At 40.2% G+C, this 23,302-nt stretch overlaps 1 protein-coding gene across 2 annotated transcripts; it reads right to left on the bottom strand.

Moving 5' to 3' along the window:
* Window positions 1–896: 896 nt before the first annotated feature.
* LOC139471690 (protein mono-ADP-ribosyltransferase PARP12-like) lies at window positions 897–22,845 on the bottom strand. Of its 2 annotated transcripts, none has more exons than XM_071254146.1 (4): window positions 22,704–22,845; window positions 12,685–13,771; window positions 10,912–11,146; window positions 897–4,154 (listed from the first exon to the last, which is right to left on the bottom strand). In XM_071254146.1, exons 2-4 carry the CDS (start codon window positions 13,755–13,757, stop codon window positions 3,966–3,968), a joined length of 1,497 nt encoding a protein of 498 aa, XP_071110247.1. In that variant the 5' UTR covers window positions 13,758–13,771; window positions 22,704–22,845; the 3' UTR covers window positions 897–3,965. The 2 variants fall into 2 exon arrangements, with proteins under 2 accessions (XP_071110247.1, XP_071110246.1); XM_071254145.1 differs by lacking the exon at window positions 22,704–22,845 and adding an exon at window positions 22,008–22,070.
* Window positions 22,846–23,302: the final 457 nt, after the last annotated feature.

Below are 23,302 nucleotides of genomic sequence, written 5' to 3'. Positions count from 1 at the left end.
AGCTCTCGAACCCACACAACACCAGTTTGCAGGGACTAGATGAATAGTGTTTTTAAATATTTAACTTAAATACCCACATGTGTAAAAACTAGTGGGTAACAGAAATTTGAATACCCAGATAGAATTACTGATACCCAATGATTTTAAAATGCATGCGTAAAATACCCACAACACCAAAAGCTTATCTGGAGCTCTGACCACCCACCCATTACCCAACCCTACCCGGATACCTGCTCTAGTTTTCAAGAGTTGGGTGCAAAATGTCTGAATGGTTTCTGGAGCCCGGGCAAAAAGTATTGATATACACGTAGGAAACAATCTGATCATTCATACACTGAAGTTGAAAGAAGCTTTAACTTTACTCAAACATATAGAAGTCAGAAGGAGCGTGTGCATAGTCAGAAAGCAAATCGAACATCAGATACTTGTAGTGTAACCATGTCATTAAACAATACAAGCTTGGGTGACTAACCATGAGTCCTGGTAGTCCTGAGTTCACTGTCCCAAATTCCATTACATATTGAGCAAAACTGAGTTATGGCCATAAATAGTTTCTTAAGCATTTTTATATTGAAAATCAGATGTGAGACCTCATGAACAAATTCACCTGTTATCATAGGGTTGATTTGAGATTAATTACCAAAAAACCCTCAAGTTAGTGAGTGAGTGAGTTTGATTTTGTGCTGCTTTTAGCAATATTCCAGCAATATCACGGCAGGGGACACCAGAAATGGGCTTCACACATTGTACCCATGTCAAGAATCGAACTCGGGTCTTCGGCGTGACAAGTGAACGCTTTAACCACTTGGCTATACGACCGCCCCCAAACCCTCAAGAAATAGAGGTTGAAACATACGTGCACCACCCCAACTCCCTTTCCCCCTACCCCCAAAATGTTGAAAATATATATTTTCCATTTAACAGGGAATATTACCCATTTTATTCATTTTTTGGCATAAGTGTGGTCATAACATAACACAGCACAGCACAGCACAGCACAGCACAGCACAGCACAGCACAGCACAGCACAACACAACATACACATAATATAAAAACTTACAATATTACACATAGGGGCAAGGATATTATGGCAAATATACTCACTGTCATTAGAAACACGAACCATAGACTCATATAGAGAAGTATGTACGTTAAGAAAAGATGTTTCCAATGTGTACCACAGTCAGTGTCTTCATCCTTATCACAATATGCTCTAAGTGATTTCCAAACTTTACAAACAAATCCTGCACGAGACAAATGGTATATGGTATTCGTGTTTCTTTTGTCGGTGGGTATATTTTCAGTTTTATAGTAACAATGGTGCAAAAAATAATCATCTTTATGTGCAAAGTACTTTCGCTCTTTCATAGAGTTCATCCGTGTTACCATGTGACATCATCATAATAATATGACGTCACAGTCATTGCAGTTAGGCGTTGTGATACAAATTACACTATGTACATGGATCAACAATAAGCTCCTATGCTAATGTTACACATTTATATATTGCACTTTTATGCGGGTATATTTGTTCCCTGATCAGTTGATCCGTATGTATTCAAGTTTCATTCTCAACTCCCTGGGGAGTATACAAATCCAGGCTACCTGTGGGCACTAGAGGGTTTATCGGGTACCCATTCCCTGCTGTGTGAAAAGAGGCAGGGTGACACTGCATGTTTTTGATATTTGTGTTTCTGGTGTATGTACATATGCATGCTTCCACCATCTGGTCATTTATCAATGGATGAGTGGTCTTTTTGGAGTGCATAGGGTGAATGTACTGTACACAAAGGGAAGTGACGTCAATAACGGGATACGATCTCAGCACCTGATGCTTTAAACCGCTCTCCATTCCACCCCTTATTCCGATTTTGATACATAAAACAGACAGATCAGGTACAAAATCATTAAATGTTTTCCAGAGTTTTGTGTAATTTTAAATATGTTTAAGAAGAGTGTCTGTTTCTCTTGGTGTTTTTCATCTGTAAACAGTTTGTATAATGGAATTTTTTTTTTATTTTTAAGCACCATACACTCGGATCTCTTATCTGTCGTTTATGTACAGTAACACTATTTGTTGTAGCAGGTCATGGGGTACATGGGGTTTTATGCATTCCTCGTTAGGTTTTAATACAAGCCGAAGACGAGTGGTATAAAGACCTTAAGAGGGATGCAGAAAACCCTATGTAACCATAGCAATCCTACTACAATGAATTTATCTTACCAACATGTTTTAATATGACATTGTAAAACTAAACTAACTAAAACAAATTCAAAATAATATTTTATCAAGATCATGTGAACCAATCAGGTCTCATCATACTGACATTTAAGTCCATTCCTATTTTGCCAATGCAATTGGCACCATAATCAGCACATTATATAACATAAATCATGTCTGCTGCCCCATGTTATATATACTTTAATCTTGATATTTTTCCATTTTGGAATGAAGACTTACAGTCTTCAGTTATGAAGGGAACTGTTTCACTACACAGTATACCTAACATGCTGACAGTCTTTTCTGATTGAATAGAATCATAAGATGATGGACAAAACAATCCTAGATTCCATGGCGGTTTTGGCTGTGAATAAATCCAGAATACATAAAAGTTTTTAAACAAAATGTTGAAGGCAAATAAGCTGTTGACTGATCTGGTTCAGGATTAGACAAGATTTTTCACCAATATGGACACATTTTTTAATAGTAGGTGCTGATCGGGAACAGACAGGAATGGTCACTTCTATCGGTCACAAATGTGTTATAGCATCCTGATTGTTGATTGTGGTCACGCCGGACTGTAGTTCAGTAATCACATGCAATACACGCAGCAGTTTTCTGCATATGCAGGTGTTCAAGAACAACAAAATGATGTGAGGTTTGTTGTTTGGTACTGAAGGCGGCAGCCATGAATGTCTGAAAAAAATTACTTTGATTTACAGATCCACTGACCCAAAAGACCACAAATAAAATATATACAATTCTGATTTAATTCATTCATTAATTTCTTCCTGCCAAGTCTTTGCACTAAATACAGAAATGAAAAAAACATCAGGCCAATATAGAAAAGGGTAGAAAAAACAACATATAAAACATATTTTTGGGTTTGTTTTTTGGCACCTCCAAACAAATGTTTTATGAGATCACTAAACTAATACTAATACACATACTACAATATTCCCCATGATCAGAAAACTGACAATTATCAAAGACAAGATTATCAAAACCATAGATAATGGGTTAAATTTGATAGAGAAATAAGCAAGTCTATATTCACTGCTCAATAAAATACTACTAAAATAACATTAGGGACTATAGGGACATATAAATTACCACACAACTACTTTATATCTGAGATAAATATACTTTTAGTCTCATGTAGATATCACATGGGGGAATTGTGTTGTATGCGTCTCCTGCTAGACTTGGTTGGTGGTGTGTTAGTGTGCCAACAATGGCATGAATCACTGGATTGTCTGGTCCAGATTTCATTATAAACAGGTCGTAATGATACACTTGTAATATTGCTGACTGCGAGCTTAAAACAAAAACAAAATGAATTAACAAATGTTAGGCAAGTGTAAATTCACAAAATAGGTGAACTGAAACAGCCCAGTCAGATATCATCCATAATTGGGAGTCACATGACCACTGCATACCAATCTCTCATATGAATGTTTAATGAAACCAACCTTGCTGTGACCTTGAGAGTTCATGACCTTGACCTTACATGACTTGACCTCAGACGTAACAACGAATAACTGTATAAGTTTTCTCGGAGCAGCAGTTATTTGTATCATTCAACCTTTCTTAGAAAACTTAATGATAATACATTCAAATACTACACCTCAGAAACTTACAAAATAAATATCTAATTATTTACAAGCCACCATCATATGGTCATACTAATGTTGCTGAGGTAAGTTCAACAACAAAGACATACAAAATCCATCGGTATCACATATCACATATAGGTGGGCCTCCGTCGAACTTGTTTCCGTGTATTTGTTCTTCTGTTCTTTTGTTGAAACTTGGCAAATCGAAGTCGGTAATTGCTGGTCCCAACTCTGAAGTCAACATAGCCATTTTGATCTCTAGCAAATGCTTGCTCAATGAAGTCACTGTCAATGTCTGATCTTTGACCTTCTGACCCCTACAAAACCAAACATAACAAAATGAGTTATTTTTAGTTACTTGGTGTATACATGTAATTATTAAATACATGTTTTAACAAAAATGATTATTTGATAGTATTGTCATTCTTATGTAGAAATGTTTTAATGCCAAGAAAAAGATTACTTCCCATGAACCATTGACCGACATTGTTTTTATCAATGAAATTAGAAAATGAGAAAAAAGAAGTTTTAATTCCACAATTGTAGTTTTGGGATCTGCAGATCTGTATTCCAAGTACCGTATTCGACGTAATAAGGGCCTAGGGCGCTCTCAAAATTAGAAGTAGAGGGCTCTTATTAGAACATTATTTTGGTGAAAAAAGATAAATTTCATGGGTTATGGTGACAGCCTGAAATGTTTATGTACGACAGATATATTTTCCCAGAATTTAATTGCCCATAATTAAGGGTGCATATAACACATGAGTGTGCATTACCCCGGTATACGCAAATAAATATGTCTTGTGTTTATTGATCAATCAGAAGGGGTGCTAATTGGGATTGTTCACCAGCCAATATATCAGCAAATATCGCCGTTGGCGCTTATTATAGCAGGGTGCTTATTACGTTGAATACGGTACCTGTAATAAATGAAACAGGCGTGTGGAATCTTGCTCTGAAATCAGGCATCTTCAGACCTTTCTTGGATGATCAGAGGACTGCAGTAAACCCTGATTGAGTTTGCCACAATGCTGCCGAACTTTAACAGTAATTTCAATAATATCATGGTGTGTAAGCTTGATGTGGGAAGAAAGCCCAAAGTGATGGAGGCCTAAGACATTTACCACTTTGGTGAAACCCACAAGCACAGGTTTGGAGATGATAAACATCAACACATGATCAGGGGGAACCAGGATTTGAATTCATGATCACAGGTTGTGGGCATTTTTATCGGATGCAACTCCATGAATTTGGGATTCGAACCTACAACCAGCCCTGACTTAGGGATTCAACTCTGCACAGGGCTTTGTGACAGTACAATAGTTGAACTTTCAAACTACCCATCAGCATTGGTTCAAAATTCTTAGTATGATGTTAATATTTGATTGTATTCGGATCTTCCAAGTTTGATCATGTCTCCCAACATCTGATGGAGACCAACTGCAATGGCTTGCAACCTTGTGGAGATTTATTCTCCTCCACAAACTCTCCGATCTCAACAACTACATCTCTTCACAGAGAGGCGACTAACGCGATCGGGTGGTCAGACTTGCTGACTGGGTTGATGCCTGTCATCGTATTCCAATTTCATAGATCGATACCCATGAGGTCAGTCACTGGACTGTATATTTGCAGACTGCCGCCATATAGCTATTATAATGTGGAGCTGCAGCAATAAACAACAAACAAACAAGACATCTCTTCCCAGTACCCTGTGTTAGATTTTGTAATTTTGGCAATAAAACATTCTCCTACCCTGCAGCGTCTCTGAGGAATAATCTGCCAGAAAATCTGAAATCTGCTTCCACAATCTTCTCTTTCAAATCTGTTTCAGCATTTTTCTCAGTTGCCAAAGCACATTGTGTATATTCATTTTGTGAATTGCAGCGCTGTATACGGTATATGTGTTTATTATTCCTGATAATCTAGCAACTAGACAAATACACCAAGAACAAACAGGCGTCTCACAGAGGGAATCAAACCCAGGTTTGATGCATGATGAACCAACACTTTCTCCACAAGGCTATCCCACCAACCATGAGATCAAGGTCAGACTGACATATTTTCTTGTTTTTCTGTTCTTTCTAAGTCTCAGGTCTCAGAAGCAGGATATAAAAACAATTATAACGAAGACAAAGTAAAATAGCATTGAAAATATAAACTTTATTCATAAAACAGTAGAAGTTGACCTCCAAAGGTCAACTCTGCCTTCAATGATACTGCAGCTTCTAAAGTGTCACTTAAAGATAAAATGAAGATAAGGAAACTCTTAAAAGTGTATTTCTGTGGGTAAAAATTTATACTTATCCTGACTCATGCTAAGTGCTTATCTCATCTTATTCTGAAAAGATCCGTGAAGATCCGGGGTAGAATAGGTCTTCAGCAACCCATGCTTGCCGTAAAAGGCAACTAACGGGATCAGGGGGTCAGGCTCGCTGACTTGGTTGATGCATGTCATTGATTCCAACTGCGTGGATCGATGCTCATGATGTCAATCACTGGATTGTCTGGTCCAGACTGGATTATTTACAGACCGCCGTCATAAAGCTGGAGTGCGGCGTTAAACAACAAACCCACCACCATTCTGAAAAGGTAGTGGAAACTCCTGTGCTATGTTCCCAAGAACAGAGGAAAACAATCACAAGAACAACCCCCTCAGTCGCATAGACGCACCGGAAGCAGGCGACAAATCCAGTATACTCTTCACCCTCTCATTTCACTTCCCAGTACGCCTGAACACGTCTACTGGAAGTGAGGACGGCTTGATAGGCTGTGGATCCCACCACAAAGCAGTGAGAATGAGTCAGGATAAGCATAAATGATATTTTTCCGTAAGAATACATATTTTACCTTATCCGGACTCATTCTCACTGCATGGTGGTGGGATCCATCCACCTTATGCGTAATTCAGATCGTGATCTGTTCAATTAACTGCAGGGGAAGGTCTTCTTAATCTTCTTGGACATCTATCTGTCGTGCAAGAGTGCATAGAATAAATATTCCAGCATACTAAGAATGATTCTCGTGTTAAGAAAAGGTCTTGATACAATCATCATCCCTCATGTTCTGAGTAACCTAGTAAAACAGAAAGCAAGGACTCTCAGTCGGTGGGTATGAATCAGTAACCTGACTTCTATGAGTCTGCATGATTTTGGGAGAGTGTGATTGTTATCTTCAGTTAGGGTCTGTCCATTGTTGAGCATTCATTTCTTGAAGTTCTTAAATGAATCTTCTTTGATTCCCAAACATTTGTATAGTTCGCAGGAGTTGGTCTAATCGCCGAGAAGGTTTGTGTCAAAAACGTTTGTGGAAGGGTCACTTAATTGCAATTTCATGGCTCATTCGTAGTCCATTCATAATTAATTCTTATGTTCCGTAACAGCTTCGTAGTCGATTCTTTTGAACTCTTGGCTATTCTCAGCAATTTGTGGCTCCAAAAATTTCTTGTCCTCAACCCAAAAACATCCCGAAACGGCCATGAATGTCCAGAGTCAACTAAGAATCATGTAAGAGTTAAGTAAGAACAACATTCAGCATATTCATAACTTAGTTGTAGGTGATTCTTACAATTCGTGCATGATCCGTACAGGTATCTTGTAATTTGTACATGTTTCTTAAACCCATTCTTGGCATTCTTCATATTTTTCAACCTGATGAGCCACGAAAGTTTGCATTATTGGCCGAATCATCACAAATTTCGAAAATATCCGTTTCCAGGTGATTCAGGATATTCGTGGTCGTAGTGAAAAGGGGGCATAAGGGTACGAATAAGTGAATCCTGGCAATATCTTCTGTGTTGAAGTCTGAAAGATAATGGTTGGCAAAGACTGCGTCTGATTTCCAGAAACATTCCTTCCCTTCACAGCGGAATGAAGAAGTTGCCATGGAGCGCTTACGTGGAATTGATAGCTCTGACCTTGTGCGGATTGGAAGCCGAGGGAGGGTCTAGACTTGCGTCTCTGTAGGCTGGAAGTATGACTGCTCGCAACCAGAAGAAGATGGTTCTTCAATAAACTGCTACCCTCAGTTTCTTGAGGGTGTTTCTTGTTTTCAGGATAGGACGAAGATGTAAGCTGCCCCTCGTCATGAGCGCTTGGGCTGATGTGAGAAGGACAAGCAGAACTTGCTATTGATTAACTGTTTTTGCATAGCTGCTGGAAAACAGTTCTGGATTTTTATCCAACAATCTTCTGGGACTTGAATTAAATTTTGTTGTGTTAGGAATCAGATCCTGAGATGGTTGAAAATCAGAATTCTGATAATTCAATAATAGAATAAGACATAGTCAAATCAAGGAAAGCTTGTCTAATTCTTGTGTCCAGTTCGAGTTTCTTGTCCCTTTCGAGTCCAATAGTAAGGTGTAGTCTTTGTCATGCCGTGTAAGTGAAACTTGTTGGGGTTGATATGCGGGGTTGGTAAAAGCTGGAGTCCTTGTATCCTTGGTGAAGTATACGTTAATATTCTTAATCACTTGCAAAGTAGCTTTAATTGGTGGTAGAGTCAAAGACTCTAGGTTGTTGCCAGAGATGTCGCTTGTATCAGTAGAAGGTAGATCCTTGGAGGGAGCGGAGATGTAAAGACCATCAGCAAAGGAAGGCTCAAACATATCTACTCCCTGTAAAAGGAAGGAGGCATGAGGGTAGCGGAATGGGGAGAAGTGTGAGACAGAGACGGGAGGCTGGACGAAGGCCTGCATCTGCACCAACATCTGAGGCTGCGTAAAGGCCTGGTCCTGCATCAACATCTGAGGCTGCGTAAAGGCCTGGTCCTGCACCAACATCTGAGGCTGCGTAAAGGCCTGTCCTGCATCAACATCTGAGGCTGCGTAAAGGCCTGGTCCTGCATCAACATCTGAGGCTGCGTAAAGGCCTGGTCCTGCATCAACATCTGAGGCTGCGTAAAGGCCTGGTCCTGCATCAACATCTGAGGCTGCATAAAGGCCTGGTCCTGCACCAACATCTGAGGCTGTGTAAAGGCCTGGTCCTGCTACAACATCTGAGGCTGCGTAAAGGCCTGGTCCTGCTACAACATCTGAGGCTGCGTAAAGGCCTGGTCCTGCATCAACATCTGAGGCTGCGTAAAGGCCTGGTCCTGCATCAACATCTGAGGCTGCATAAAGGCCTGGTCCTGCACCAACATCTGAGGCTGCGTAAAGGCCTGGTCCTGCATCAACATCTGAGGCTGCGTAAAGGCCTGGTCCTGCATCAACATCTGAGGCTGCGTAAAGGCCTGGTCCTGCACCAACATCTGAGGCTGCGTAAAGGCCTGGTCCTGCATCAACATCTGAGGCTGCGTAAAGGCCTGCATCTGCACGAACATCTGAGGCTGCTTTAAGGCCTGGTCCTGCACCAACATCTGAGGCTGCGTAAAGGCCTGGTCCTGCACCAACATCTGAGGCTGAGTAAAGGCCTGGTCCTGCACCAACATCTGAGGCTGCGTAAAGGCCTGCATCTGCACCAACATCTGAGGCTGCGTAAAGGCCTGGTCCTGCATCAACATCTGAGGCTGCGTAAAGGCCTGGTCCTGCACCAACATCTGAGGCTGCGTAAAGGCCTGATCCTGCACCAACATCTGAGGCTGCGTAAAGGCCTGGTCCTGCACCAACATCTGAGGCTGCGTAAAGGCCTGCATCTGCACCAACATCTGAGGCTGCGTAAAGGCCTGGTCCTGCATCAACATCTGAGGCTGCGTAAAGGCCTGGTCCTGCATCAACATCTGAGGCTGCGTAAAGGCCTGATCCTGCACCAACATCTGAGGCTGCGTAAAGGCCTGGTCCTGCACCAACATCTGAGGCTGCGTAAAGGCCTGGTCCTGCATCAACATCTGAGGCTGCATAAAGGCCAGGTCCTGCACCAACATCTGAGGCTGCGTAAAGGCCTGGTCCTGCACCAACATCTGAGGCTGCGTAAAGGCCTGGTCCTGCACCAACATCTGAGGCTGCGTAAAGGCCTGGTCCTGCATCAACATCTGAGGCTGCGTAAAGGCCTGGTCCTGCACCAACATCTGAGGCTGCGTAAAGGCCTGGTCCTGCATCAACATCTGAGGCTGCGTAAAGGCCTGCATCTGCACGAACATCTGAGGCTGCGTAAAGGCCTGGTCCTGCACCAACATCTGAGGCTGCATAAAGGCCTGGTCTTGCATGAAGGTCTGCCACCATGGACGTCTATGGAGAACCCACTTAGGAACAGGGCGACAGACCTCTGACGTCTGTGAGGAAGGGTCTCAGCAGCCATCTCAGATACGACCGCTAAGGATCTGTCGTCATCTGAAGAAAAAATTGTTACCTACTTTTCTTATTTTTAGGTGTGATAATACCAGCTGCTTTAGCTGAAGAATATGACCTGGAGAATCACTCTTTCTCTGGCCCAACTTCTTCTTCTGTACTACATACTGCAGCTAGAGATGCAGAAACTACAATGAGTCTCTCTAGGGCATAGTTGAGGGACACATGTATGATGTTGGTGTGGATCACAATTTGAAACACACAAGCCTTGATACCACAAAATCTCATCATACAAAAAAGGGCATCTTTTAACCCAAATTAGTAATAAAGTTACAGTATGATGAAGAATAGTTTGAAGAAGGTAATCAAAGCAACTTATTTCAATAGAACTATTAATTTTAATGGCTTGGGTTATGAGAGCACAAAAATTTACCCCAACCACCCAGTTGGCGCGAAAAGGAGAAAGTGACAAGAACACCGGCATGATTACGTGCTTCCGGTAGGCTGCGTGGCTGAGGGGTGCTTTCGGGTGAGATGTTTTCCCTGTTCTTAAGAACACGGGTGTTTCCACTACCTTTCCGGAGTGAGATGAGATAAGCTATTAGTATGAGTCAGAAAAAAGTAAAATTAATTCTTTAACAAAAATTAAACAAAAAAAACAGAAATCATTTAAAGCATGTAAAAATACTTCTTGAAAAAACATGCAAATTTTTACCAAATTCAGCCTGGTTTGGGTACAACTGTCTACAAAGGAAGGGCATTAATTACCTGACTATCTAAATTTTGTTCACTCTGTGTATTTTTGTGCTGAAGTGTATATCAAAGGCTGATTATGAAATTGGTATAATTACCACATTCCCATATTGCCTCCACTGTTGTAATCGGTCATCATACCAGTACCATATCCATCGAGTCACCTGACCCACGAAACTCCTTGCAATGTGCTGAGGCAATGCTACATGGGATGCTGTACCAAGGCGCCGCACGGTGTATCGTCTCCCTTTATCGCTAGCTTGCATATTGTTGAAGTCCACCGTCATCGCATCATCCTCATCATCCTCATCTCCCTCCTCACTGTCGGACTCGCTGTTGTGTAAAAGAGTTTTATTGATGTTTAATGACAGTTCGGCATCATCACAACGATATCACCAGTAAGTATGGTAAATAAAAGTCTGAACCATATAAACTAGTGTCAGTGTTTGTAGTTGTTATTGTTTGTTGCAGCCATATTCTAGCTGCATCACTGCAACCTGTAAATAATCCTATCAGGACCAGACAAACCAGTGGCCTGAAATGAATGAATGTATGGTGTTTTATGCCGGTCTGCAATATAACAGTCTTAAGGTCAATCTATAAAGCTGTGCCTGTAAAGTAATAAGTATGTTTGTCATATTAGGATGCAGTCTGCAATATTACAGCTATATCAGGTGGACAGACAGGTGGCCTGATGCCCCAACTCAAGTTAGCCACCTGCTATTACATTCAGTGGAGTTCTTGAGGCCAATTCAAACTGTGTTCCACACGCTGTTGTTCTTGACCACTAGTGCTTGTTGCCCTTCTCACCTTAATTGTCAGTGCCAAGCGCCATTGTTTTGTTAAATTCCATGGAGTGAGTTGCATTTAACATCACTTTTAACAGTATTTCAGTTATTTCACGGCCAGTCAGTTTAATTTGGGAGAAAAGTGATGTAGGTCTCTGATGTTTACTCCTTCGATGAAACCAATAAGCTGGGTTTGGTGCTGACAAACTTAGAATCAAAATAAGGGCGAAACAGGATTCGAACCCTCGATCACTGGTCATCCAAACAATTTCGGCAGTTGGATCACATAGATTGGTTTTTTTAAACATTCAACATTGATTTTTAATTGGAACCACGCTGCTGCTTCACATCAAGGCTTTTATTTCCAACTATCAAGGCTTAATACACTCAATGAGTTTTTCAACTTTCTTGAAGATAAAACACATATACTTACACACCAATATAATGGCTCCAGCTATCTTAGTTACCAAGATATCAACAGATATTCGTTAGATTGTCAGCCATTTTTCAAGATGGCCACCAAGGTCACGAAAGGTCAAGTCAAGAATGGCACCATATCTAAATTTAACCGTATTGGTATGATGTAAATTGATCCCAAATTTCATGCTTTTACCACAAAGTGCCAGTGTTTTTATAATATGCCATAATCCACTGAATGTATTTACAAGAGCTGGGATGGTTTACTCAGGTTTTTACGTCAGGTGGTCCTGAGTAAGTCCTATGTGATAGATTGTTTAATGACAATAACAACAAAACTCCATGGTTACTCTACAAGTCACCAATGTTCATAGTACTTACTGACTATGCATGCATTCCTTCTGACTTTTATGTGTTTGAGTAAATAGAAAGCTTTAGTCAAATTCATTGTATTCATGACCAGATTGTATTATACATGTATCTTCATAGTTTTCTTCAGTGCTCCAAAAAACAATTTTCAATCGGACATTTTCTACCCAACTCTTGAAACCTTCAGCGGTTATCTGGGTAGGGTCAGGTAATAGGGGGTTGGGTAGTAAATTTGGACTCTATTATTTATGAGATACAACTTTATTACCTATCAGTTATGGGAGATGAATTACTTACTCAAATAACACTGTGCATTCAGACCGTTCAACATTGCAAAATGTGGACTCCAGCTTTTCATTGACATAATCCTCAAAATCGAGCCACTCAGTGTCTGTCTCACCATGGTATTGCCACTGGAATATCTTTGGCTTATGAAACTTTGCACAAGATTCCTTAAACCAGCAACCACGAGCACCTCTCAGATGATACATACATATTTCATCTGACGTCTGATAAGTTTCATTCCCCGGACCATTACTATGTCTGTAAGGTCTGAACCGTTGGTGCGGTGAGGGTGGAACTCCATGTTTCCCTAGCATTGGCATGGAACTGAACTTTCTCATTGGTTGTGATTGTAGGTTAGAGTTATTTGCCCTTTCTGACATTTTTCTGATATCATCAAGAATGTCCTTAGGTCTTCGACTGACATTGACTCCAAATTTTATCAAAACCCTTTTGATTTGACTGTCTATATCATGGTTTCTTCTACAAGAAGCACCAAATTTACAGGCTCCCTTGATGTAGTATTCGCAGATATGTAAATGGGGACACTTGTTATTTTTCGTGCATCCTTTAAGATGGTTATAAAATCTGCAAATCAGAGGTATGGTGGTTGCACCCCGACTATTCCCGCTTTGGAACAATCGTTGTAATTCAGTATCTGTGAGCTCGTCCAGCAGATTTTGTTGAAGTATTGTCTTATTGTGCTCAGAGTCCAGATCATGACCAAATTGACAAGGAATGCCATTTTGGCTGAAATGACAGTCTGAAAGAAGAAAATATTTGCATATGTGGAGTTTCTCACAGTAATCCTCCTCACAGTACCCGTTCCTCTTGCAATGATTGGGGCAGAGTTCAAGGCTTGTGAAAGCTGTGACGTTGTTGCCCTCTACAAAGAAGTTGTTGTTGTAGTCTTCTAAAAGACCCAGGAGGTTTCTTGGAACTTTCCCACCCATTCGCAGAAAGGGTTGTTGAAGGACATTGAGGTCAACGCAGCAGCCATGGTGGCGACAGACAACCTTCAATATTTCTCTCACGATGTTGTCCGACTCGTCTGTGTGGAAACCTCCCTGTGGGAAAGCTGCAGCCATGTTGTGACAAAACCCTGCAAAAAGTCAACAAACACAGGTACTTGACAGTGTCACTATAGACAGTGTTCCTGTTTACCGGTAATTACCAGTTTTTGTAAAATTGGTAACATTGGGCTTGGCCCAGTAACTCATGTGACTGCCAGTCATGTGGACCGGCAAATAAAGTATCTTATAAATCTTTGTTGTTGAATAAAACATCCACAATATTCATAAATAACTTAAACGAAGTTGACTTGTCATTGCGTTCCCCTTGTCTATTTTTCGCGCAAGGAAAAAACATTTCGCTTTGCTTTGCGGTTACATATATATTTGTAGCAACTTAGTCTTGAAATACCAAAAAAATAAAGACAGAGTGAGAGAGAAAACTGAGACTGAACTTTGTGTGAAGGACGTGAAGTTAATTCAGAGATGAGGGGCTGTCGTTTAGCCTTGTTGTTAAAGCGTTTGCTCGTCATGCCAAAGACTCCCCACATGGGTACAATGTGTGAAGCCCATTTCTGGTGTCCCCTGCCGTGATATTGCTGGAATATTGCTAAAAGCGGTGTAAAACCATACTCACTCACTACTTCAGAGATGACATCATTGCATTGAACATGATGTTGAATAAATTAATACCAGGTAATTTTGATACATATTTCTGTTTACTGAGAGTTGTGACTGACAAAAATTAGGGGGACTGGAAAATTTCAAAAGCCAGTGTAAACACTGCTGTATGAGGTGATTCTATGTGTCTCTATAGAGGTGTGTGATGTGTCGCTATAGAGGTATGGACAGCCTCCGTGGTCCAGTGGTAGAGCGTCCGCCCGGAGAACGGAAAGTACGGGGTTCAATCCCCGGCCGTGTCATACCAAAAGATGTTAAAAGATGGTACTTGTTGTTATGCACTCGGCATAAAGGGGCTAAAACAAGGACTGGTTGGCTAGAGTCAGTATACTGTGTCTGAGTGGGGTATTCATGTAAAACTGCGGCATGGTATCTCAGTGTGCTATCACTATAAGTCGGCGTCAGTCCGGACTAGTACAAGTAGCCACGCACACACATGTGCATGCATGTTGCTATAATCTTGCAATAATCTTGGACGCGACATTAAACCCAATTTCACTTCACCTCACCTATAGAGGTATGTGATGCGTCTCTATCGATATGTGTGACGTGTCACTATTGATGTGTGTGATGTATCACTATTGATGTGTGTGATGTGTCACTATAGAGGTGTCTGATGTGTCACTATAGAGGTGTGTGATGTATCACCATAGAGGTGTGTGATGTATAACTATAGAGGTGTGTCACGTATCACTATAGAGGTGTGTGATGTGTCACTATTGATGTGTGTGATGTATCACTATAGAGGTATGTGATGTATCACTATTGATGTGTGTGATGTATCACTATAGATGTGTGTGATGTGTCACTATAGAGGTGCTTGATGTGTCACTATAGAGGTGTGTAATGTATCACTATAGAGGTGTGTGATGTATCACTATTGATGTGTGTGATGTATCACTATAGAGGTGTGTGATGTATCACTATAGAGGTGTCTGATGTGTCACTATAGAAGTGTGTGATGTATCACTATAGAGGTGTGTGATGTATCACTATTGATGTGTGTGATGTGTCACTTTAGAGGTGTGTGATGTATCACTATAGAGGTGTGTGATGTATTACTATAGAGGTGTGTGATGTGTCACTGTAGAGGTGTGTGATGTATCACTATTTATGAGTGTGATGTGTCACTATAGAGGTGTGTGATGTATCACTATAGAGGTGTGTGATGTATCACTATAGAGGTGTGTGATGTATCACTATAAAGGTGTTTGATGTGTCACTATAGAGGTGTGTGATGTATCACTATAGAGGTGTGTGATGTGTCACTAAAGAGGTGTGTGATGTATCACCATAGAGGTATGTGATGTATCACTATAGAGGTGTGTGATGTATCACCATAGAGGTGTGTGATGTATAACTATAGAGGTGTGTCACGTATCACTATAGAGGTGTGTGATGTGTCACTATTGATGTGTGTGATGTATCATTATAGAGGTGTGTGATGTATCACTATTGATGTGTGTGATGTATCACTATAGATGTGTGTGATGTGTCACTATAGAGGTGTCTGATGTGTCACTATAGAGGTGTGTGATGTATCACTATAGAGGTGTGTGATGTATCACTATTGATGTGTGTGATGTGTCACTTTAGAGGTGTGTGATGTATCACTATAGAGGTGTGTGATGTATTACTATAGAGGTGTGTGATGTGTCACTGTAGAGGTGTGTGATGTATCACCATTGATGTGTGTGATGTGTCACTATAGAGGTGTGTGATGTATCACTATAGAGGTGTGTGATGTATCACTATAGAGGTGTGTGATGTATCACTATAGAGGTGTTTGATGTGTCACTATAGAGGTGTGTGATGTATCACTATAGAGGTGTGTGATGTGTCACTAAAGAGGTGTGTGATGTATCACTATAGAGGTGTGTGATGTATCACTATAGAGGTGTGTGATGCGTCTCTATTGATATGTGTGATGTATCACTATAGAGGTGTGTGATCTATCACTATTGATGTGTGTCATGTATCACTATAGAGGTGTGTGATGTATCACCATAGAGGTGTTTGATGTATCACTATTGATGTGTGTCACGTATCACTATAGAGGTGTGTGATGTGTCACCATTGATATGTGTGATGTATCACGATAGAGGTGTGTGATGTATCACTATAGAAGTGTGTCATGTATCACTATAGAGTTATGTGATGTATCACTATTGATGTGTGTGATGTATCACTATTGATGTGTGTGATGTGTCACTTTAGAGGTGTGTGATGTATCACTATAGAGGTGTGTGATGTATTACTATAGAGGTGTGTGATGTGTCACTGTAGAGGTGTGTGATGTATCACTATTGATGTGTGTGATGTGTCACTATAGAGGTGTGTGATGTATCACTATAGAGGTGTGTGATGTATCACTATAGAGGTGTGTGATGTGTCACTAAAGAGGTGTGTGATGTATCACTATAGAGGTGTGTGATATATCACTATAGAGGTGTGTGATGCGTCTCTATCGATATGTGTGATGTATCACTATAGAGGTATGTGATACGTCTCTATTGATATGTGTGATGTATCACCATAGAGGTATGTGATGTATCACTATAGAGGTGTGTGATGTGTCACTATAGAGGTGTGTAATGTATCACTATAGAGGTGTGTGATGTGTCACTTTAGAGGTGTGTGATGTATCACTATTGATATGTGTGATGTATCACTATAGAGGTGTGTGATGTATCACTATTGATGTGTGTCATGTATCACTATAGAGGTGTATGATGTATCACTATAGAGGTGCTTGATGTATCACTATAGAGGTGTGTGATGTATCACTATAGAGGTGTGTGATGTGTCACCATAGAGGTGTATGATGTATCACTATAGAGGTGCTTGATGTATCACTATAGAGGTGTGTGATGTGTCACTATAGAGGTGTGTGATGTGTCACTATAGAGGTGTGTGATGTATCACTATAGAGGTGTGTGATGTATCACTATAGAGGTGTGTGATGCGTCTCTATCGATATGTGTGATGTATCACTATTGATATGTGTGATGTATCACTATTGATGTGTGTGATGTGTCACTATAGAGGTGTGTGATGTATCACTATTGATGTGTGTGATGTGTCACCATAGAGGTGTGTGATGTATCACTATAGAGGTGTGTGATGTGTCACTATTGATGTGTGTGATGTGTCATTATAGAGGTGTGTGATGTGTCACTATTGATGTGTGTGAAGTGTCACCATAGAGGTGTGTGATGTATCACTATTGATGTGTGTGATGTGTCACTATTAATGTGTGTGATGTGTCACCATAGAGGTGTGTGATGTATCACTATTGATGTGTGTGATGTGTCACTATAGAGGTGTGTGATGTGTCACCATAGAGGTGTGTGATGTATCACTATTGATGTGTGTGATGTGTCACCATAGAGGTGTGTGATGTGTCACTATAGAGGTGCTTGATGTATCACTATAGAGGTGTGTGATGTATCACTATAGAGGTGTGTGATGTGTCACCATAGAGGTGTGTGATGTATCACCATAGAGGTGTGTGATGTATCACTATTGATGTGTGTGATGTGTCACTATTGATATGTGTGATGTATCACTATTGAGGTGTGTGATGTATCACTATTGATGTGTGTGATGTATCACTATTGATGTGGGTGATGTGTCACCATAGAGGTGTGTGATGTATCACTATTGATGTGTGTGATGTGTCACCATAGAGGTGTTTGATGTATCACTATTGATGTGTGTGATGTGTCACTATAGAGGTGTGTGATGTATCACTATAGAGGTGTGTGATGCGTCACTATAGAGGTGTGTGATGTATCACTATTGATATGTGTGATGTATCACTATTGATATGTGTGATGTATCACTATTGATGTGTGTGATGTGTCACTATAGAGGTGTGTGATGTATCACTATAGAGGTGTGTGATGTGTCACTATTGATGTGTGTGATGTGTCATTATAGAGGTGTGTGATGTGTCACTATTGATGTGTGTGATGTGTCACCATAGAGGTGTGTGATGTATCATTATTGATGTGTGTGATGTGTCACTATTAATGTGTGTGATGTGTCACCATAGAGGTGTGTGATGTATCACTATTGATGTGTGTGATGTATCACTATTGATGTGTGTGATGTGTCACTATAGATATGTGTGATGTATCACTATAGAGGTGTGTGATGTATCACTATTGATGTGTGTGATGTGTCACCATAGAGGTGTGTGATGTATCACTATTGATGTGTGTGATGTATCACTATTGATGTGTGTGATGTGTCACTATAGAGGTGTGTGATGTGTCACTATAGAGGTGTGTGATGTGTCACTATTGATGTGTGTGATGTATCACTATAGAGGAGTGTGATGCGTCTCTATCGATGTGTGATGTATCACTATTGATATGTGTGATGTATCACTATTGATATGTGTGATGTATCACTTTTGATGTGTGTGATGTGTCACTATTGATATGTGTGATGTATCACTATAGAGGTGTGTGATGTGTCACTATTGATATGTGTGATGAATCACTATAGAGGTGTGTGATGTGTCACCATAGAGGTGTGTGATGTATCACTATTAATATGTGTGATGTATCACTTTTGATATGTGTGATGTATCACTATTAATGTGTGTGATGTGTCACTATTGATATGTGTGATGTATCACTAGAGAGGTGTGTGATGTGTCACTATTGATATGTGTGATGTATCACTATAGAGGTGTGTGATGTATCACTATAGAGGTGTTTGATGTATCACTATAGAGGTGTGTGATGTATCACTATAGAGGTGTGTGATGTGTCACCATAGAGGTGTGTGATGTCACTATTGATATGTGTGATGTATCACTATAGAGGTGTATGATGTATCACTATAGAGGTGTGTCACGTATCACTATAGAGGTGTGTGATGTATCACTATAGAGGTGTGTGATGTGTCACCATAGAGGTGTATGATGTATCACTATAGAGGTGCTTGATGTATCACTATAGAGGTGTGTGATGTGTCACTAGAGAGGTGTGTGATGTGTCACTATAGAGGTGTGTGATGTGTCACTATAGAGGTGTGTGATGTATCACTATAGAGGTGTGTGATGCGTCTCTATCGATATGTGTGATGTATCACTATTGATATGTGTGATGTATCACTATTGATATGTGTGATGTATCACTATAGAGGTGTGTGATGTGTCACTATAGAGGTGTGTGATGTATCACTATTGATGTGTGTGATGTGTCACTATAGAGGTGTGTGATGTATCACTATAGAGGTGCTTGATGTATCACTATAGAGGTGTGTGATGTGTCACTATAGAGGTGTGTGATGTGTCACTATAGAGGTGTGTGATGTGTCACTATAGAGGTGTGTGATGTATCACTATAGAGGTGTGTGATGCGTCTCTATCGATATGTGTGATGTATCACTATTGATATGTGTGATGTATCACTATTGATATGTGTGATGTATCACTATTGATGTGTGTGATGTGTCACTATAGAGGTGTGTGATGTATCACTATTGATGTGTGTGATGTGTCACTATAGAGGTGTGTGATGTATCACTATAGAGGTGTGTGATGTGTCACTATTGATGTGTGTGATGTGTCACTATAGAGGTGTGCGATGTGTCACTATAGATGTGTGTGAAGTGTCACCATAGAGGTGTGTGATGTATCACTATTGATGTGTGTGATGTGTCACTATTTATGTGTGTGATGTGTCACCATAGAGGTGTGTGATGTATCACTATTGATGTGTGTGATGTGTCACTATAGAGGTGTGTGATGTGTCACCATAGAGGTGTGTGATGTATCACTATTGATGTGTGTGATGTGTCACCATAGAGGTGTGTGATGTATCACTATTGATGTGTGTGATGTATCACTATTGATGTGTGTGATGTGTCACTATAGAGGTGTGTGATGTATCACTATAGAGGTGTATGATGTATCACTATTGATGTGTGTGATGTGTCACTATTGATGTGTGTGATGTGTCACCATAGAGGTGTGTGATGTATCACTATTGATGTGTGTGATGTATCACTATTGATGTGTGTGATGTGTCACTATAGAGGTGTGTGATGTATCACTATAGAGGTGTGTGATGTGTCAGAGGTCACCGAGTGGGTTGCATGAGGTCAGTATGACAACAGAGGTCACCGAGTGGGTTGTGTGAGGTCAGTATGACAACAGAGGTCACCGAGTGGGTTGTGTGAGGTCAGTATGACAACAGAGGTCACCAAGTGGCTTGTGGTAGGTCAGCATGAGCGAGTGAGTGAGTGAGTATGGTTTTACGCCGCTTTTAGCAATATTCCAGCAATATTACGGCGGGGGACACCAGAAATGGGCTTCACACATTGTACCCATGTCACGAATCGAACCCGGGTCTTCATCGTGACGATCGAACGCTCTAACCACTAGGCTACCCGACCGCCCCGAGGTCATCATGATAACAGAGGTCAATGAGTGGGTTGTGTGAGGACATGTAAGAGGATTCCCCCTGAATTGGTGAAGGTGAATGACCTCGTCTGCTTCTACTTGAGGCCTCTTGTTTTTGTTCATATGAAAGTTGTAGGGATAGTGCAAGAAATGCTAAAAAATGGTTTCACACGTATTTTATAATGAGTGAACTTCAAAAACAATTGTCATGCTGGTGACATAAAGTGTTGTGTAGTGCAGATTTGTGACACATGATTTGAGATTATATCATGAAACTGACACAGTAGCTGATATCTCAGTTCCTTGAAGAGAAACAGAAAGTACATGTTGTGTAGTGTGGATTTGAATGTATGCCTCACAATGGAAAAGATTCATATTTAAACAGCTAGATCCACAAATATGTTTATCCACCCAGGTTATTCCCCCAATAATGAATGAGAGAGAGTGGGTCAGGCTGCTTTGATCTAACTGGCTAATCCGGGAACCCACAAACAGCCGATTGTTGCAAGGGAGGCAACTCAGCAGAGAACACTGCAGTGCCTTTGGGCCACCATTGCTCACCCAGAATGAATGAATGAATGAATGAATGAATGAATGAAACTCACATAACATGAATAATCAAAATGAATGAATGAATCTCACATAACATGAATAATCAAAATGAATGAATGAAACTCACATAACATGAATAATCAAAATGAATGAATCTCACATAACATGAATAATCAAAGTGAAGGAATGAAACTCACATAACATGAATAATCAAAATGAATGAATGAATCTCACATAACATGAATAATCAAAATGAATGAATGAAACTCACATAACATGAATAATCAAAATGAATGAATTAATGAATGAATGAAACTCACATAACATGAATAATCAAAATGAATGAATGAATCTCACATAACATGAATAATCAAAGTGAAGGAATGAAACTCACATAACATGAATAATCAAAATGAATGAATGAATCTCACATAACATGAATAATCAAAATGAATGAATGAAACTCACATAACATGAATAATCAAAATGAATGAATTAATGAATGAATGAAACTCACATAACATGAATAATCAAAATGAATGAATGAAACTCACATTACATGAATGAATGAATGAATGAATGAATAAACTCACATAACATGAATAATCAAAATGAATTAATTAATGAAACTCATGTTGTATGAATCATGATAAATGACAAGAAGCATGAGTCACCTGTTTGCATGACCTGAGGAAGGAGAAACAGGCAGTCAGTGGCTGTCAGCATTCTATTTGAGATTATACCACGAAACTGACACCTCAGTTCCTTGAAGAGAAACAGAAAGTACATGAATACTTGCTTCAAATTAACTTACTTCGAAATTTGATATTATCTGTTTTATCAAAATTGTCCATATTTTATGACACTCCCCTATAGAGTCTGTCATCATTTGGGGTGACCCTCCCCTGATTCCCCCTGACCCACCATCGGTGAAATTCGGTAAATGGCTAGGATATAATTATTATGTATATATGTATTATGTATTATTCCTGACTTGTTAATACCACTGTGATTGTGGTGAGTGGAATAAGATTCAGTAAGCATGTCATATCTCCACTTCCCAGTCATCATTAAATAGACATGGTATGCGTATTACATATCGAGTCGAGCTGTTGTAGTCGAACTCGTCCCTTGGTTGGTGGTGGTGGTGGTGGTAGCGGTTGTGTATCTGTCTATAACCCGTTTCCCCAACACAGCTATCAGCTAGGTTACATACCTGTCATACTTTATGAATTATTTGTTGTCATAATTGCCCAAGTTGACATGTATTTTCAATTGTGTTCCTCTTCAGCAAAGACCCGAAATATGTTCTTCGTCAAAGTGAAAACATTCTAAATTAAGATCGATTCGTTTTTGATAGAAATACTCACGTGAAATGGCTTTAATATTCACGATCCTTTGGCAAGAATGTACTTAATTTGTAAATCTTCAAAACCCCGCCATTTTCGTAATTATCGTGGATTCGGACACATTTGGATATGTGATCAGTTCAACAGTTACCGGTGTTGACATGTTTGCACGGCCCACAATATACGACACTTCCGGGTTTGGGAGTTGAACCGAAAGTACCCATTCGTCACCACTCGCATGTTTCCGTAACCTACAACAAGACCTGTCCTCATCTCCAAGGCCGCCATGAGTCGAAACGGCGCAAGCCAATCAGAAGGCGCGTCAGGATATGGGTACCTCGGTCGCGTATTAAATTACGCTTTTGTTTACAAAAAGACAATTTTCAAAGGAAATTTCAGAATTTCGATTAAAAAATCCCCCATGCTTTACTGAAATATTAGAACATGTAACTATAGAGACGGCTAAATTTGCTCATGTCATTCATTTTTGTCATGGTATTCATGGCCCATGTCAAAAGTACACAATTAAGGTCTATGTCAGTTCAGCTGAGGTTGGTTTGAGTACCAGCTTAATATGCTCTGAGGAATACATTTGATGTAAACCAGCTAGCACTGACATA

The sequence above is a fragment of the Haliotis cracherodii genome, unplaced genomic scaffold (assembly GCF_022045235.1).
Source record: "Haliotis cracherodii isolate W230 unplaced genomic scaffold, xgHalCrac1.p SCAF_23, whole genome shotgun sequence".
Classification (NCBI taxonomy): Eukaryota; Metazoa; Mollusca; class Gastropoda; order Lepetellida; family Haliotidae; genus Haliotis; species Haliotis cracherodii.
This window is presented reverse-complemented; position numbering and strand designations above follow the sequence as displayed.

Excerpts from the sequence above, each read along its gene's own strand:
- LOC139471690 (XM_071254145.1), bottom strand. The coding sequence starts at position 22,059 with ATGCTGACAGCCACTGACTGCCTGTTTCTCCTTCCTCAGGTCATGCAA. Across the intron at positions 13,772-22,007 it reads TCCTCAGGTCATGCAAACAG|GGTTTTGTCACAACATGGCT; the intron begins GTGACTCATGCT and ends GACTTTTTGCAG. Across the intron at positions 4,155-10,911 it reads GGAGGCAATATGGGAATGTG|GGGTCAGAAGGTCAAAGATC; the intron begins GTAATTATACCA and ends TTGGTTTTGTAG.